Below are 14321 nucleotides of genomic sequence, written 5' to 3' on the forward strand. Positions count from 1 at the left end.
CCTGTCTGTCAAATGAAAACCCTTAGTGTGAGGTAGACCTTCCCTCTTCTCTGTTCCTCAGCAGTGGACAGCTAGCACCGCATGCTGCCTTCTCTGTCTTCTGACAGTCCTACTCGGCCCCATGTAGTTTCCTCCATACTTTCACTTATATCCCCTTAAGACAGTCATAGGGCAAAATCCTTTTCATTTTAGAGTTTTATTGGAAATCTCCATAGGGCTACCAACTGGGAATAACAAACAAAAACAACACGTTTGAGGAAGTTGGATAAAGCTCTAAGAGATGGAACACTGAAACGCTCATCAGTTTCAGAACTCTCATTCTCAAAAGTCTCTGAACAGTTCCCTTTGGTGCCATCAAATCCTGTTGTTGGAACAATAGTGCCATCTTCAGTGGGAGTCCGGCCTCTAGACTGGGAGGTTGTAAATGGATAATCCCTCACGGGTCTGGCTGCTCAGTTAGCCCCTGCTCCACGCACTCTTGGTCTCCTTCCCACTAGCTCTTCTCCCGGTTTCCCAGCACCTAGGGACAATCGGACCGGCTGAGCTGGTCCCGCCTGCCGCTCCCGGGATCAGGGAAGGGCGTACCCAGCCTCCCTGCTCTCAGTGCAATTACCCTTATTCCTCTCGGCTCCGCCCTGCCCCGCAGCCTTCAAACCCACTTCGCCGCTGTGGCTCCGCCCCCTCTCCCATAGCCCGCCCCCCTCTATTACGGATTCTCCCTCAGCGCTCCTGGTGAATGTGGTTTTTTCCGGGACAGACCATGCTTCCCCCTCATGCTCTCCAACGGCTCCGCCTTCCCGCGGGAGCCTGACCCTTCCCAGCGTGCTTGGCGATTCCGGCGTGCGAGGCCCTTGGAGGGCAAGGCCCCAGGGCCTGGCTTAGGGGCGCGAAAGGCAGGCTGGGAATTGTAGTTCACAGGTCCGTGAAGGCGCCTAGAGGCTGGCGGCAGGAAGGACTCGTTGTCCCAGCGTGCCCTGCGCCTCAGCCCGCGCGCTCGCAGCTTCTCGCTCTCGCTCGCCCGCCCGTTCCCTAGCTTGCTCGCGCTGTTGCTCGCGCTCTCCTCGCGGATCGAAGGGGCTCTGGCCGCAGCCTGTGGCTGGGAAGGGCGACAGAGGCGGCGGCTCAGGAAAAACGAGGCTGCAGTTGTGGTGGTGGTGGTGGTGGTGGGAAGATGTCGGGCGAGGACGAGCAGCAGGAGCAAACTATCGCCGAGGACCTCGTCGTGACCAAGTATAAGATGGGGGGCGACATCGCCAACCGTAAGTGCGGCCTCAGGGGTCTGGAGATCGAGGCTGGGAGGGAAAGGCAAAGGGGACGGTGCTGGGCTAGCCCCCCAGGGGCTGGACTGGTGGGGTCATGCGGAGTGAGCTAGTGAGGGCCCCGTACTGGTCTGCTGGGGGTGGCGTAGTGGGAAGGCTCTGAGTCGTGCCTGGGACCTGAGCGGCTAGGCCTGGGCTGGAGTCTTGTGGAGGTGCGGGCAGGCTGCCGGGAAGAGCTCAGAGCGAGTCCCGGAGCGAGCTTCGACCCTAGGCCGTTGGTAAGGAGGCAAGGCGTATCTCCTGCCCCTCACCTTTGGGTCCGGATAGCTGCCTCCTCCTATTTTGGCAACAACGAGGCCACCTTGGAAAGGAAGCACCCCTCTATTTTGTCGCGGCTCCCCCCAACCCCCCATCAGGAGCCTGGCCGGCACGTGTTGCCGGGTCCTCTGTGGGTCGCCGGCTCCCTTCTTCCTCCGCCACTGTCCCTGACACCAGCTTGCCTACCACGTGCTTTGCTGTAGTCTTTCGTTCTTTACTTTAGCTCCTTCTCTGATGGAGGCCGCCTTCTACTTTTGGGCCAGCTCAGGGACCGTTGAAGGGTACCCCTTGGGGCTTCTAACATAACTCTTGGAGGTACATCTGGCTGTTGTTGAAGTTGTTCATTACCATCTCCAGTCTGCGCAGATCGATTTAGTTCGCCATCAGATTTGATTGTTCTCAGGGGTTTGACAACTCTAAAGTGTTTTGAGGTTCTCCTCATCCCAGCTAGGCAAACCTGTGAATAGTACCGGTGGAGGGGGGACCGATGATAGGATCATAGAAGTCGTCCTTATTAGGACCGTGCTTCCACTTTCTCAGCAGCTGCCTGCCACTCTAGGCAGATGTGTCACTTTCTATTTTCTCTCTTTCCAATTTAAAACCCAGTTAGGGGGACAGAAAATGCTTGTCTTTGGGCTTTTAAGTGGTTTTTGACAGTAAAGATAGGTATTTTAGGATGCCTTCAAGCCTGTGACTGAAAACCTGAGTTTTTCAGGCTTCTAAAGAATCACCAAAACTTGGATCACAGAAATCAAACCTGAAGTTCAGGATGGTCCATGGAGTGGATATCCAGTGAAAAGAACAGTGCTTTATAATGTAATGGACATTTAGTGGTTTGAATCAGAATTTTTTTCTTCTTCTTGCAGTTTATAATTTCTGAGGCACTTGTAATTGCAGATACCTCTTTGAAACTCTTTTGGGTCACATACTTCTTTGAGATCTGCTAAAAGCTATAAGCATGAGCTTGCGGAAGCCAGGGATCTTAGGTTAAGTCTCTTGGACTTGTTATGTGAAGAAATAAGTCTTATATATATTGAGATTACTAACACCTAATTGGGGTGTCTGGAAAGGGCAGAAGGTAGCATTTAACAATGCATCAGCTTTGAGTTAGCAATTCTGTCTACCTTCCTGTTGTCCCTGACGCCTATAAATTTCCTCCAGTCTGCTTTGCATGTATGTTGAGTACCTTGGTGAGAACCCCCTGAAGTTCATAACTCTGTCCTACCACACCACAGGTATCATCTTTGGAAAGTCTCCCTTGCCTAGGGAGACAGATGGTGCATACCCAGTTATCACATTATATAAGGGAGGAAAAGGAGGTAGAGATTGAGAGATTGTAGGTAGGTACATCCCTAGAGGCAAAACTTATTCCTTCTTTCACCCTTCGGGCAGCGGCACTAGGGAATATTAGAAACTGTGAGTCCCGTTTCTGGATAAATTGCTTGGATGGTATCTTAGACAACACATGCAGCACTGATACGATGGGCTTCTATTTCCAGGGGTACTTCGGTCTTTGGTGGAAGCATCCTGCTCAGGTGTGTCAGTACTGAGCCTGTGTGAAAAAGGTGATGCCATGATAATGGAAGAGACGGGGAAAATTTTCAAGAAAGAAAAAGAAATGAAGAAAGGTAAAAAAACAATCCCCCACTAATTTCCTAAGTTTGACTCTTACTCAGTCCTGTTTGTTTTATTGTAACGATGCAACCCCTACACCAGCACTTGTTGAGATATTTGGAGATTTGGAATGTCAGGGGACATTTAAGCAGTTTCCTACCCAATCCAAGCTGATTAAACTTAGGCAAGACCCTGAAGAAAATCCTTTCATTTTTCTGAGGGGCAGCAGGGCTCCAAGAGAGCGAGCAAGGCAGTAAGGCTGATTGTCTCTTTACAGGTATTGCCTTTCCCACCAGCATTTCAGTAAATAACTGTGTATGTCACTTCTCCCCTTTGAAGAGCGACCAGGACTATATTCTCAAGGAAGGTGACTTGGTGAAAATGTAAGCTTAAGCCATTTTAGAGACTTTTCTTTTTCCTAAGAATTCACAATAGTGCCCATTGCTAGTGCTGTGCTCTGTCTGCTCTTGCCTTTCAGTGACCTTGGGGTCCACGTGGATGGCTTCATCGCTAATGTGGCTCACACTTTTGTGGTTGATGTAGCTCTGGTAGGTGGACTGCTTTTTCTCTCCTGACCACTGGTGGGCCTTGCATAATGGACAGACAGCTATTAACTGAATGACCAGCTGAGTTAAAGAGCTTTCCAGGAAGGCACTGACTGCATTTCCTTATCTACAGGGGACTCAAGTAACAGGGCGGAAAGCAGATGTCATTAAGGCAGCTCACCTTTGTGCTGAAGCTGCCCTACGCCTGGTTAAACCTGGAAACCAGGTAAGCTATTTAGTCCAACTCCAAAGCTTGCTAGAGCCAAAGATGCAGTGAGCACCTACAGCTATTCTGTATTGAACAGCCGGCTTCTCCTTCAGCCCCCTTATAAAACAAACAGCTTTTTAAAATTAGCAACATCTTAGGATGGGACCGAAAGAGAAGAGGCAGGCACTACTAAAAAGCTTAATACCAAACAGTAGTGAACTCTGAGTGCCTACCATAGGTGGATGGTTCCGTGCCGGGTAGAGGGAATGTGTGGGTCCTTCCTCGTGGAACCTATAGAGATCCTTCCTTTTTCATGTCTTGGATGTGTGTTTCCCCAAAACAGTTTGAGATCAATAACTTACAATAAAACATAGATATAAAAATTCAGTTTATTTTTTATTATTATTTTTCAAAATTGAAGTACAGTCAGTTACAATGTGGCAGTTTCTGGTGTACAGCACAATGCCCCAGTCATGCATATACATACATATATTCATTTTCATACTCTTTTTCATTAAAGGTTATTACAAGACATTGAACATAGTTCCCTGTGCTATACAGAAGAAACTTTTTAAAACTCAATTTTAAAAGTTTGTAAAACAAAAATCATAATCGAACCAGTAAACTGTGACAAAGACAGGCCAGAGGTCCTTGCAGGACAATATTGGGAAGGCCAGGGATCATAAACTTCTCAGGAATTCATACAATTTAGCGTGTTAGACTATCAGCAGAGGCATTTAACACTTAAATTTCCAGAGACCTGTTCAATACTTAAAGCATCATCTTTTTTTCTCCTTTTCTGTGTTCCCTTGTTCTTCACACTTTTCATCAATTTGTCCCATTGTTACTTAACTGCATCATTTTTACTTAAGCCTCTGTTGTAGTTCCCTTATAATGGTACCTACTTTGAACAGTGCCTGGCACACAGCACTTCTGTTAGCTATTATTATTTTGCACATTGATTATTTTTTGTTTATGTACTTAACTACTGTGTATCTTCACTGGAAGGCTAGTGTTGTGTAGTGGCTATTATTTAGCTATGACGTCAGACCTGGGTTCTTACCCTATTGCCACCTCCTACTGATTAAAAATAACTTCAAGTTCAGATTTCCTCATCTGTGAGGTGGGAAAAATTAAATTGTGCCTCATTCTCACAGGGTTGTGAAGATTGAGATGATCCGTGTAAAGTGATTATTATAGTACCTGGCACATAGTTTAATAACTAGCGGTGACTGGTAATTCACCTTACCTTTTCTTTTTTTCTTTCTTTCTTTCCTTTTTTTTTTTTGTCTTGATAACTGTAGTTTAGGTGAGGATCAGATCATGTTTGAAAGAGGTAAGAAGAGGGAAATAGGAGTTTCTGTGCCCTCTCTGCAGGTTAGAATGCCAGGCATAATGAACTTAACACTTGGACTGTTGTCAGAAAACCTGAGTTTATACCAGATTCTTTCAGTTAACTGCTTTAACTCTGGGCAAATCAGTTAACCTTTCTGATCCTCAGTTTCCTCCTCTAGATTGGGGTATAGATCTGCCCTGTTCACCTTCCAGAATTGTTGTCTAGGCCATCTCCGTGAAAGCACTTTATAAAACGGTATGCAAGTGTAATCTTTAGGTTGTAGGGTTGACAGGGCTATGAGATGAAAAATGGATGAGAATCATTGCACTTGCTGGAGGATATCAGAACCCTTAGTTCTTTTATGCTTCTTACTCTCGTGGTAGACAACTTACTACTAGCCCCTGGTAACTTAACTTTTATTTGATTTTGTATTTCTAGAACACACAAGTGACAGAAGCGTGGAACAAAGTTGCCCACTCATTTAATTGCACACCAATAGAAGGTGAGACCTCAGTAGGGTTGAGGGTTGAGGTATGAGTGGTTTGGCAAAACTAAGACTTTGCTCCCTTGAGGATCCATCCTGGCTCTGACACAGTCCAAGCCAAAAACCTCAGGGCTCTGGGTTTCCATAGCCAGGCACTTTGCTCTCATAGCCTGCCCTGTGAATCAGCTTGGGTGGGTGGGTTGGAAGTCTTTTGGGATTCTAGATGGGCAGGACCACAGGCTTTGTCCTGTCTACAGGTATGCTGTCACACCAATTGAAGCAGCATGTCATCGACGGAGAGAAAACTATTATCCAGAATCCCACAGACCAGCAGAAGTAGGTGCCCATCCCACCCTGTACCTTCCATTGTACAAGACTCGTCATGAACTTCTTCCGTACTCCAGGCTAATCTTGTCCACCTTTTACTCTAAACTCCAGGAACTGCTGATTGCTCTTTATGGTTCCCCTTCTGTTCCTTTTAGGAAGGACCATGAAAAAGCTGAATTTGAGGTCCATGAAGTATATGCTGTGGATGTTCTTGTCAGCTCTGGAGAGGGCAAGGTGGGGAGCGTTTACCAGAGCTAGCAAAGAGGGGCGGCTGAGGGTGTGTGTGTTCCAAGAGCACCGGACCAAAATGTGATCTAACTTCTTTAGGCTAAGGACGCAGGACAGAGAACCACCATTTACAAACGAGACCCTTCTAAGCAGTATGGCCTGAAAATGAAAACTTCACGTGCCTTCTTCAGTGAGGTCGAAAGACGTTTTGATGCCATGCCCTTTACTTTAAGGTACTGCTGCGCTTAACGAGGATGAGCTTGAACCAGTCTGCTGCACAGACCACACACCCAGGAACACACTTCTTTCCCTCCCCACCCCTCCCTCCATCCCTCCCACTTCCCTCCTGCCTAGACTTGTAGTTCCAGCCTGTGTTCTGTCCCTCTCCCCATCTCCCTCTCATTGAAGGTGGTGTGAAAAAACAGTCCTACACATGATTTCTGCCCAAGGCTAGGAGCTATTTAAAAAACATGAGCAAAGTGGTAAGACATGATAGGGAGTTCAGGACACCTGAATTTGTCTTTCCCTCCCCAGAGCATTTGAAGATGAGAAGAAGGCCCGCATGGGTGTGGTGGAGTGCGCCAAACATGAGCTGCTGCAGCCATTTAATGTTCTCTATGAGAAGGAGGGTGAGTTCTAAGAAGAGAGCCCCTGATTATGGTCCTCTCCTCCCTATAGCTTACAGAAGAGTATGACAAGGGGACATTTTATCAAAACACTTTGTTTCCCTCATAGGTGAATTTGTTGCCCAGTTTAAATTTACAGTTCTACTCATGCCCAATGGCCCCATGCGGATAACCAGTGGTCCCTTTGAGCCTGACCTTTATAAGTCCGAGTTGGAGGTCCAGGATGCAGAGCTCAAGGTTAGTAGTGGGTGGAAAGTGACCAGCATGTGGCACTTGTCCTGGGAGTGAGGACTAAATGATGACAAAGTCCTGAAAAGAGCTACGGTACTGAGAGTGACACTCGGTGTTTCCTCCATATTCTTCAAAATTTGTTTTCCTTCTTATTTTCCAGGCCCTCCTCCAGAGTTCTGCAAGTCGGAAAACCCAGAAAAAGAAAAAAAAGAAGGTTTGTTATGACCATCCCTCTGTGGCAGGATGAACCTGATCCCTCTTTATTCCGCCTTCCTGGGTCGTGGTGGGGGTATCGATTTCTGTATGTCCTTCTTTTCCCCCCTTCTCAGACCTGACCTAGAGAATTAGGGTATTTTTGTCCTTGATCCCCCGGATACTACCCCAGGTTGTTAGAAACTGACGCGTCTTCTCCCTCTCCTTTCCATAAATATAGGCCTCTAAGACTGCAGAGAATGCCACCAGTGGGGAAACTTTAGAAGAGAATGAAGCTGGGGACTGAGGTGGGTCCCATCTCCCCAGCTTGCCACTCCTGCCTCATCCCCTTCCCACCTCACCCCAGGCTCTGTGAAGTGCAGTTCGTCTTCACCACCCAGGACCGCCAGCAGAGCGGGGTCTCCCTGTCCTCATCCCAGTCCCCCAACCCACCCCCTTCCAACAACAACCAGCTCCAACTGACTCTGGTTTTGGGAGGCCAGGCTTCCCAGCCACCGAAGACTACTTTAAATAGAAAAGAGAAATTGAATAATAAAATCAGGAGTCAAAATCCATCGTCTTCAAGCCCCTCTTTCTAGCCTTTTTCTACTTTTCTCTGCTTGGTCGATGTTCATGGCCCTACAACAGAATGGGAAGGAGGCTAAAGTAGCCACCACCACTAGAAACTCAGCTGAAATTTTTTTATACCACTCCAGTGTCAGCGTTTTCCCATCTGTTGGGACTTGTTGCTCTCTCTTCCCATTTCTCCCCCCATGTATTTTATTAGGCCTCGGTATAAAGAGGGGCTATTCTTCAGATTGTTTTTTTGCCACATGCCAGATTCCTTTTATGACCCAGGCTGTCTATTCAGGCCCCTCCCATTTTTAGGAGCTGGAGCCTGCATTTACTAAGGGATTCTCATCAATCAAATGGATCCTCATTTGTAAATCTTTGTAGTCAATTTTGTTCTGCAGGACTCATTTTCTTTCTCCTCCTCACAAAGCTGTAAAGAAGTAATTCATCTCAACCTTGTCCATTTCTTTGGAGTCAGTGGGATTCTTCCCTTGCTCCATCCTAGAATCCTGAGCTGGAAGCTCAACTGTGGTTTTATTTCCTGTTTGAATTATTTTGACCTCCCTTCCTTGAAAGAAAGACCAGGAACCAGAGGAGCAGACTGAAGAGACAAAACTGGCTTTCTGAAGCTGTGTTGGCTTTCTGAAGCTGTGGACTTGGATTGGATGAATTGCTAGGGGTTTGGAGAGAAGGGTGACAAATTTCAGTACCTCTGGCATGCTGTCCCAGGGAACTTAGGGCTCCCGCTAATTTATGAGGTTTTTAAACATATTGAAAATGACATGGCATTAAAATAAATTTGGATTTGCTCATAATCATGTGCCTTTGTGTGCTGCTGTTTTTTGATGTGGTGGGGGAGATATGAGTGATCATTTAGAATGTTTGTTTTGGGTTTTTTTGGTGATCATTTGGAACTGGTTTTCTATAGCCATCTACTGCCTTTCTAAAATAAGGAATATCTTGGATTGGGTTCTCTGAATTAAGAGTCAATTTTCTATGGGAGTTTGATTTTTCTAAAGTAAAAACATCCCTTGCTGCTGACACTTTGCTCAAGGATACAATGTTTATTGCAAAGAAGTGTTTATCTTGATTTAGGAAGCCAGGAAGAACGCCTTTAGTATTACGCAATTTTTCACAGCCAGTTTAAGAGTAGATGCGTAATTAGAGCATTTTAACATGAGGCATTGCTGAGCTGAAGATACTATACTGAGCAAAATTTTTTTAATGGAGGTACTGGGAGCTGGGGAGTTGTAGCTGTAGTAGTAGAGTGCATGATTAGCATACCAGAGGTCTTGGGTTCAATCCCCAGTACCTCTTATAAAAATAAATCTAACCCACCCACCCCAATAAATTAATGAGTGAATGAATGAATAAAGATACATGCACTCTACCACTGAGTATCGTATAGACCCACTCCCCTGTGCTGAATAAAGCTGAACAAAGATTCCTTCATAAGAGTTTACAGACTAGGGGGCAATCAACAGGTGCAATCTTGGTGGATATGATACAGAATAATTTGGCTCGGTTTTTATTTTTTGTTTTCAAAAGCTTGGTAGATTCTGGTGGTGACAGTACTAGAACCACTTAAGCACTTGGAACAAGGGCTCTAAATTTAGAAACTTGCCAGAGTTAAAAAGGTGAAATGTTATAAAGGAAAACCATTAAAAAAGGAGGGACTATAACAAGCCTTAAAATATCTTGCAGTGAATAAGGTGAAGCCTCTATGATTAAGGGTGCTCTTTCATCCTTCATAATTCAAGGTCCCTGTAGTCAAGTCTTTGGGTGTCTGTTTTCTGGGTGCTTCTGACCTGACCATATCATGAGACTGGGAATGTTATCTTACCAACAAATATTCTCCTAAAATGTCTAGCCAGTCTTGCTTCTCCTCTGTCCATTGATTTGATTCTCACCCTATGTAGAGGGAGTATCACTGAAGTGTTTTCTGAACAAGACGCATTGTGGCCAGGAGTCTAGTGACATTCTGCCTCTGGCGTTGTGGGAAAAGATCAGAGTTGGCTAGGAAAAGAGCTGATCAATTTCAGCGACAAAGTTCTCTTTGTATTATGACAGTTTTCTCAAGTCCCCACTTAACATTCTTCCATGTTCTGGAATCTTAGGACCTTTGGAAGTTCCGAGATCGATTCTCCTTGCAGCAATTTAGATAGAAAATAAAGCAAACCAATACAACAAATCAGGAATTTTTGTACAGTCCGCACCTATCCATGTATCCAAAACTTCATTCAACCCGCAGTAAAATGGAGGGTGTCGCCAGGAAACTGCAATTCCCATGAAGCAATGAGGGAAAGCGGAAGTCGCTATCTTTGCTGGTCTGCATTTTTGTCTCTTATTGGAAACACTGTGCTCATATTTAAATAATTCATAATAAAACTGGGGAAAGGGGGATTTTGTAACTCAAAATACTGTTTTCCAAGAGAACTCTCCTAACTCAATCACTTATCAGGTACCAGAGAAGGACCGAAAACTACCTTTACTGGCCCAGGGCAGCCCCGCCCCGGGGGCAGGGCGAGCTACCGGAAGTGACGACACTGAATGTTCCCTTAAATATCCGTAGGCGTGCCTTCCGCGCTCTCTCGGCCTTAGCGCCATCTTCTGAGGTGAGTGTCGGTTTTGGCTGTGTGCGGATTCCGAGTACAATCCATTAACATCTCGTTTCTGCACTTACCATCATTACAGCAAACTAACCGTAGCCTTTTTTTCTTTACCCGTAGAAGCCTCCTCGCAATGAGAGCGAAGGTAAGCAGTCCCTGCCAGTAAGCTAAGGCTGTAGGAATTGGCGATTGCGGCGAAGACCCAGGCAAGGGAAGTTCGCCATCATTCCCAGATCATTGGGTTCTCAAGGGTGCCCAAGGGCTAGTGGGAGAGGGAGGATAGTTTGGGGAGAAGCAGCGGAGGTGGTGGGTAAATGTGGAAGAGAGGGCGGGAGTAGAAGAGAGCATGCGGAATTCGGGGTTTTACGTTGGAGACCCGGCTGGGAGTCTGGATTGTTTATGTGATGACTGCAACTGTGCCTTCATACTTGGTCAAGAACTTGCCAGGTTTTAAATGATGCTCTTCGTAACCCTACCTAGCTTGCTACTGAAACTAATAATCTCTTGTTTTAATCTTTGTTTCTGGTTATGATCGGTTGCCAGTGGAGGAAGAAGCGAATGCGCAGGTACGCTGAGACTTTGCAGGATAGGGGAAGTGGAGCACTCCTTGGACAGAACTTGGGAGAAACATTTGGTTTAGAAATCTGAAGCATCTTTTTTAAGTGAAAAACGTTATGAGCATTGACTTGCCAAAGCCAGGGATTGGACACAAGCTAATAGAGCCGTAGTGTTTGTTGATTTTTACCCATTCCGTGTATTGTGTGCACATTTTAGATGGGAGGGAAAGACTGAACCTCGGACTTGTGGGCAGGAAGTGTATTCTCATGTTTGATTTTTCAGGCTGAAGCGCAAAAGAAGAAAGATGAGACAGAGGTCCAAGTGAACTTGTACATCCATGGAAGCCACAGGAGCAGAAGCAAGGAAAGCCAGAGGCCAGGGACGCTGTTAGATAATGTTGGACTGCATGTCTACTGTCCAGAACTTATCTCAGTGGATCTGGAACATCTACCGCCATTCTGATCGCCTCGACCACTTTTTAAGAGACCCATCTTGCTCATATCAAAATGGGCCCTTTTGGTCCTTTGCCCTGGACCTGTGATATTCTGGACTAGTTCTGTTCTCAGTTGTGGCTGAATGTAACACGTGTACAATAAACCATCTCTTCTGCTGTTTTAGCTGAAGGAAAAAAATCGTCTTGTCTGTTACGTGGTTTTTTGTTGTTGTTGTTCCATTGGGAAGTTTTTTTTTATCAGTACAGTCGGCCTCTACCCCGAGCTGTACAGGATGTCAAGCGAGCTGTATAGGCGTCTGTCGCGGGTGTGGGCCCCGCCCCTGACCAACATCTGGTTCCCGTCCCTCGGAGCTGCCAGAGTATTGAGTGGCCTTTCCTGGAAAGGGGAGTTATACACGCCAGGGACAGCTTTCAGGTTGATTTTGGGGGCATAGAGGTCAGTGGTGTCTCAGCTAAATTCCCGCTTTTTGGGTACTTTGCTGTGCTGTTTTATCGGGTTGCCATGGTGACACGCAAAGCTTCCTGGGAACTTCCTGCGGCAAGTCGCGCAAGTACTTTGCACACCATAGAGTATAGTTCCGGGTCTGCTGGCTAGAGCGTCTTTTCTTCCGCAGGAAGCGGAAGGACGATAGGGTAGGCGGCTCTTTGTCGAAGCTAGAGGACCGGCAGGCGGCAGCAGCAACTACGGCGGCGGCGGCAGGTGAGGGAGGCGGGAGACTTAGGTGGAGACCGCGCCCGGAGGGGAGGAGTCGGGGCCGGCCCAGCGGCTGGTCTCAGCCGGGCTACACAAGGCCCCCCGGGGCCGAGTTGGTTCTTCTTCACGTCTCAGGGCCGAACCTCTTTTCTGATTGACCCCGCTTCGCGAGCAAACGCCAGCTCCGTGACGTCACAGCCCTGCCCATCCCCTCAGCTTGATGTCACCTGGAGCCCCCTCCCCGCTTCAGTTCGTATTCCCACAGTGTCCTATTCACCTGGTCCCCGGCTGAGCCCCGGCGGCACTGAACGAGAGCCTGCCAGGCTGTAAGACTTGCTGCAGGAAACTCCTTGACTTTTTTCGCTAACTCTGGGGTGTTGCGAAGCGTCATAATCACCGCCCCCGAGTCTAATCCGCCATCCCACTGCACTGTCAGTCGCTGCCCTTGCACGGCTCGCTGTTCAGAGTTCCTAATACCAACCCTAGGTCGAGCCCTGATCCCCACAGCCTCCTTCATCTTGAGGCAGGGCGCCCCTCACCCTTTGTTCACTTGAGGCTGGTTTTCAAACCCATTCTCCTAGGCTCTCCAAATTGGTTCTACCCCTTACTCTTCTTGCTGGCAACTTTTCCCCTTGACAAGTGAAGTTCAATTTGAACCCTAAGGAATTCTTGAAGTTCCCAGAGCTCTTGCCTTTTTGTCAGACTTCAGTCTTGTAACAACCACTCGCTAGTCCTCCATTCTTACCCCTTCTCCCACCCAAGTCTCTGTTTTTCTCCTGTTCAGAACCCAGCAGTGATGTGGAGGTGGAGACCCACAGGAGCCCCGGACTTCACCTGAGCTACCTCAGGTATCGAACAATCCTGGGAGAGCTGGGTGGGAAGGGGTATCTCGTTTGATTTTTCTGTGTCTGGTGGGACTTGCAACGTGAATCAGGCTTGGGTAGGTACCATTTATTTTTCACCAGGTCATTTCCCTTTTAGTAAAAGTTTGTATCTTTTCTTTTCCCGCTGTTCTCCTTGATTGTTTCTATCATTCTGGGACTACCTCCCTTTGGGGGAAGAGGACCCCTCTTTTACAGATTCTCTCGTCTCTGATCTGGTCGGTTCATTTTAGGGTTCATTTTACCTTGAACGCAAAGTCGAAGCAATGGATTAGATGGTTGAGGGGCGATCAAGGCCAACGAAACTGGAAAGATTCCCTTATACTCATGGGGAAACAGCATGGCGTTTTACTATTTGAACAGCAGAGGGAGCCTGAACACTGCCTAGGAAAGGCTTAGGAGGTCAGACACGTGGTAGCAGGGACTCCTAGTCTGGTTGGGGGTGGGGAGAGGGGAGGGCTAGAACCACGGCAGTGGACTGACGTTCCTGAGCCCTCTTGGGAAAGAGAAGACTTAAAAAGCTTTTATAGAGTCTATAAATAAAGAGGATCTTTATGGGGTGAGGAATGGTGTGGTTTCATGTCAGTGGGATCTTTCCATGGAAGGGTGGAAGGGGTATAGAATGGGTAAAGAAAGATCCCTTGTCCTTGTGAAGTTAACTCCTTTCTATTGCCTTGACCTCCCCAAAATGCTTTAGTCCTTTGTGGGGGCCTATAAGTGGAGAGTCTAGCTGTAGAATTCTTCCTCTGAAATGGAGGGGAGAGGCTGACCACTCTAGGGTTGAGAACGGTGGTGAGCTGGGAGAGAATACCAAAAAATGACAGGTATAGGGACTGCCCTCAAGCTGGTGATACCAGTCTCCTTACTCAGGATTTCTTGGGATCTAGAGATCTGATACTTCACAGAGCCCTCACCTGAGATCCCATGGAAGAGAGGTTCAGGGAAGTTCTGTCACCAGTATCTTATTATCCACAATCTTAATAGCTTACCAGCTTATCTTGGCCACTATTCCTAGTCTCCTCTTAGCCTATTCAGACAACGACAAACGGCAGTTTTAATTTTGCTTCCACAACTTTAATTAGGTCAGTTCAGAAGGGGAAATAAAATCCAGTGCTGTTCTTTCCCTGCACCCTCCTTGGCCTGTCATCATTAGGTGAGGTGAGGTGACTTGACCCCAGCTCCCT

At 47.1% G+C, this 14321-nt stretch overlaps 1 protein-coding gene and 2 long non-coding RNA genes across 4 annotated transcripts; 1 reads left to right on the forward strand and 2 right to left on the reverse strand.

Annotated features, from left to right (window-relative positions):
• Positions 1 to 177: 177 nt before the first annotated feature.
• On the reverse strand, positions 178 to 947 carry LOC140700089 (uncharacterized). Of its 2 annotated transcripts, none has more exons than XR_012078289.1 (2): positions 711 to 947; positions 178 to 520 (listed from the first exon to the last, which is right to left on the reverse strand). It is a non-coding gene; the product is annotated as an uncharacterized lncRNA (long non-coding RNA). The 2 variants fall into 2 exon arrangements; XR_012078290.1 differs by lacking the exon at positions 711 to 947 and adding an exon at positions 614 to 696.
• Positions 934 to 7941, forward strand: LOC140700067 (proliferation-associated protein 2G4). The gene is made up of 13 exons (XM_072972649.1): positions 934 to 1259; positions 3077 to 3205; positions 3469 to 3574; positions 3670 to 3739; positions 3870 to 3962; positions 5719 to 5782; positions 6022 to 6100; positions 6247 to 6325; positions 6419 to 6552; positions 6854 to 6948; positions 7055 to 7182; positions 7337 to 7390; positions 7610 to 7941. Exons 1-13 carry the CDS (start codon positions 1172 to 1174, stop codon positions 7673 to 7675), a joined length of 1185 nt encoding a protein of 394 aa, XP_072828750.1. The 5' UTR covers positions 934 to 1171; the 3' UTR covers positions 7676 to 7941.
• LOC140700085 (uncharacterized) lies at positions 7023 to 10149 on the reverse strand. The gene is made up of 2 exons (XR_012078280.1): positions 9785 to 10149; positions 7023 to 7352 (listed from the first exon to the last, which is right to left on the reverse strand). It is a non-coding gene; the product is annotated as an uncharacterized lncRNA (long non-coding RNA).
• Positions 10150 to 14321: the final 4172 nt, after the last annotated feature.

Source organism: Vicugna pacos, chromosome 12 (assembly GCF_048564905.1).
Source record: "Vicugna pacos chromosome 12, VicPac4, whole genome shotgun sequence".
NCBI classification, from domain to species: domain Eukaryota; kingdom Metazoa; phylum Chordata; class Mammalia; order Artiodactyla; family Camelidae; genus Vicugna; species Vicugna pacos.

Coding starts and splice junctions, on each gene's coding strand:
- LOC140700067 (XM_072972649.1), top strand. CDS start 1,172: ATGTCGGGCGAGGACGAGCAGCAGGAGCAAACTATCGCCGAGGACCTC. Junction 1,260..3,076: donor GGGGGGCGACATCGCCAACC/GTAAGTGCGGCC, acceptor TTCTATTTCCAG/GGGTACTTCGGTCTTTGGTG. Junction 3,740..3,869: donor TTGTGGTTGATGTAGCTCTG/GTAGGTGGACTG, acceptor CCTTATCTACAG/GGGACTCAAGTAACAGGGCG.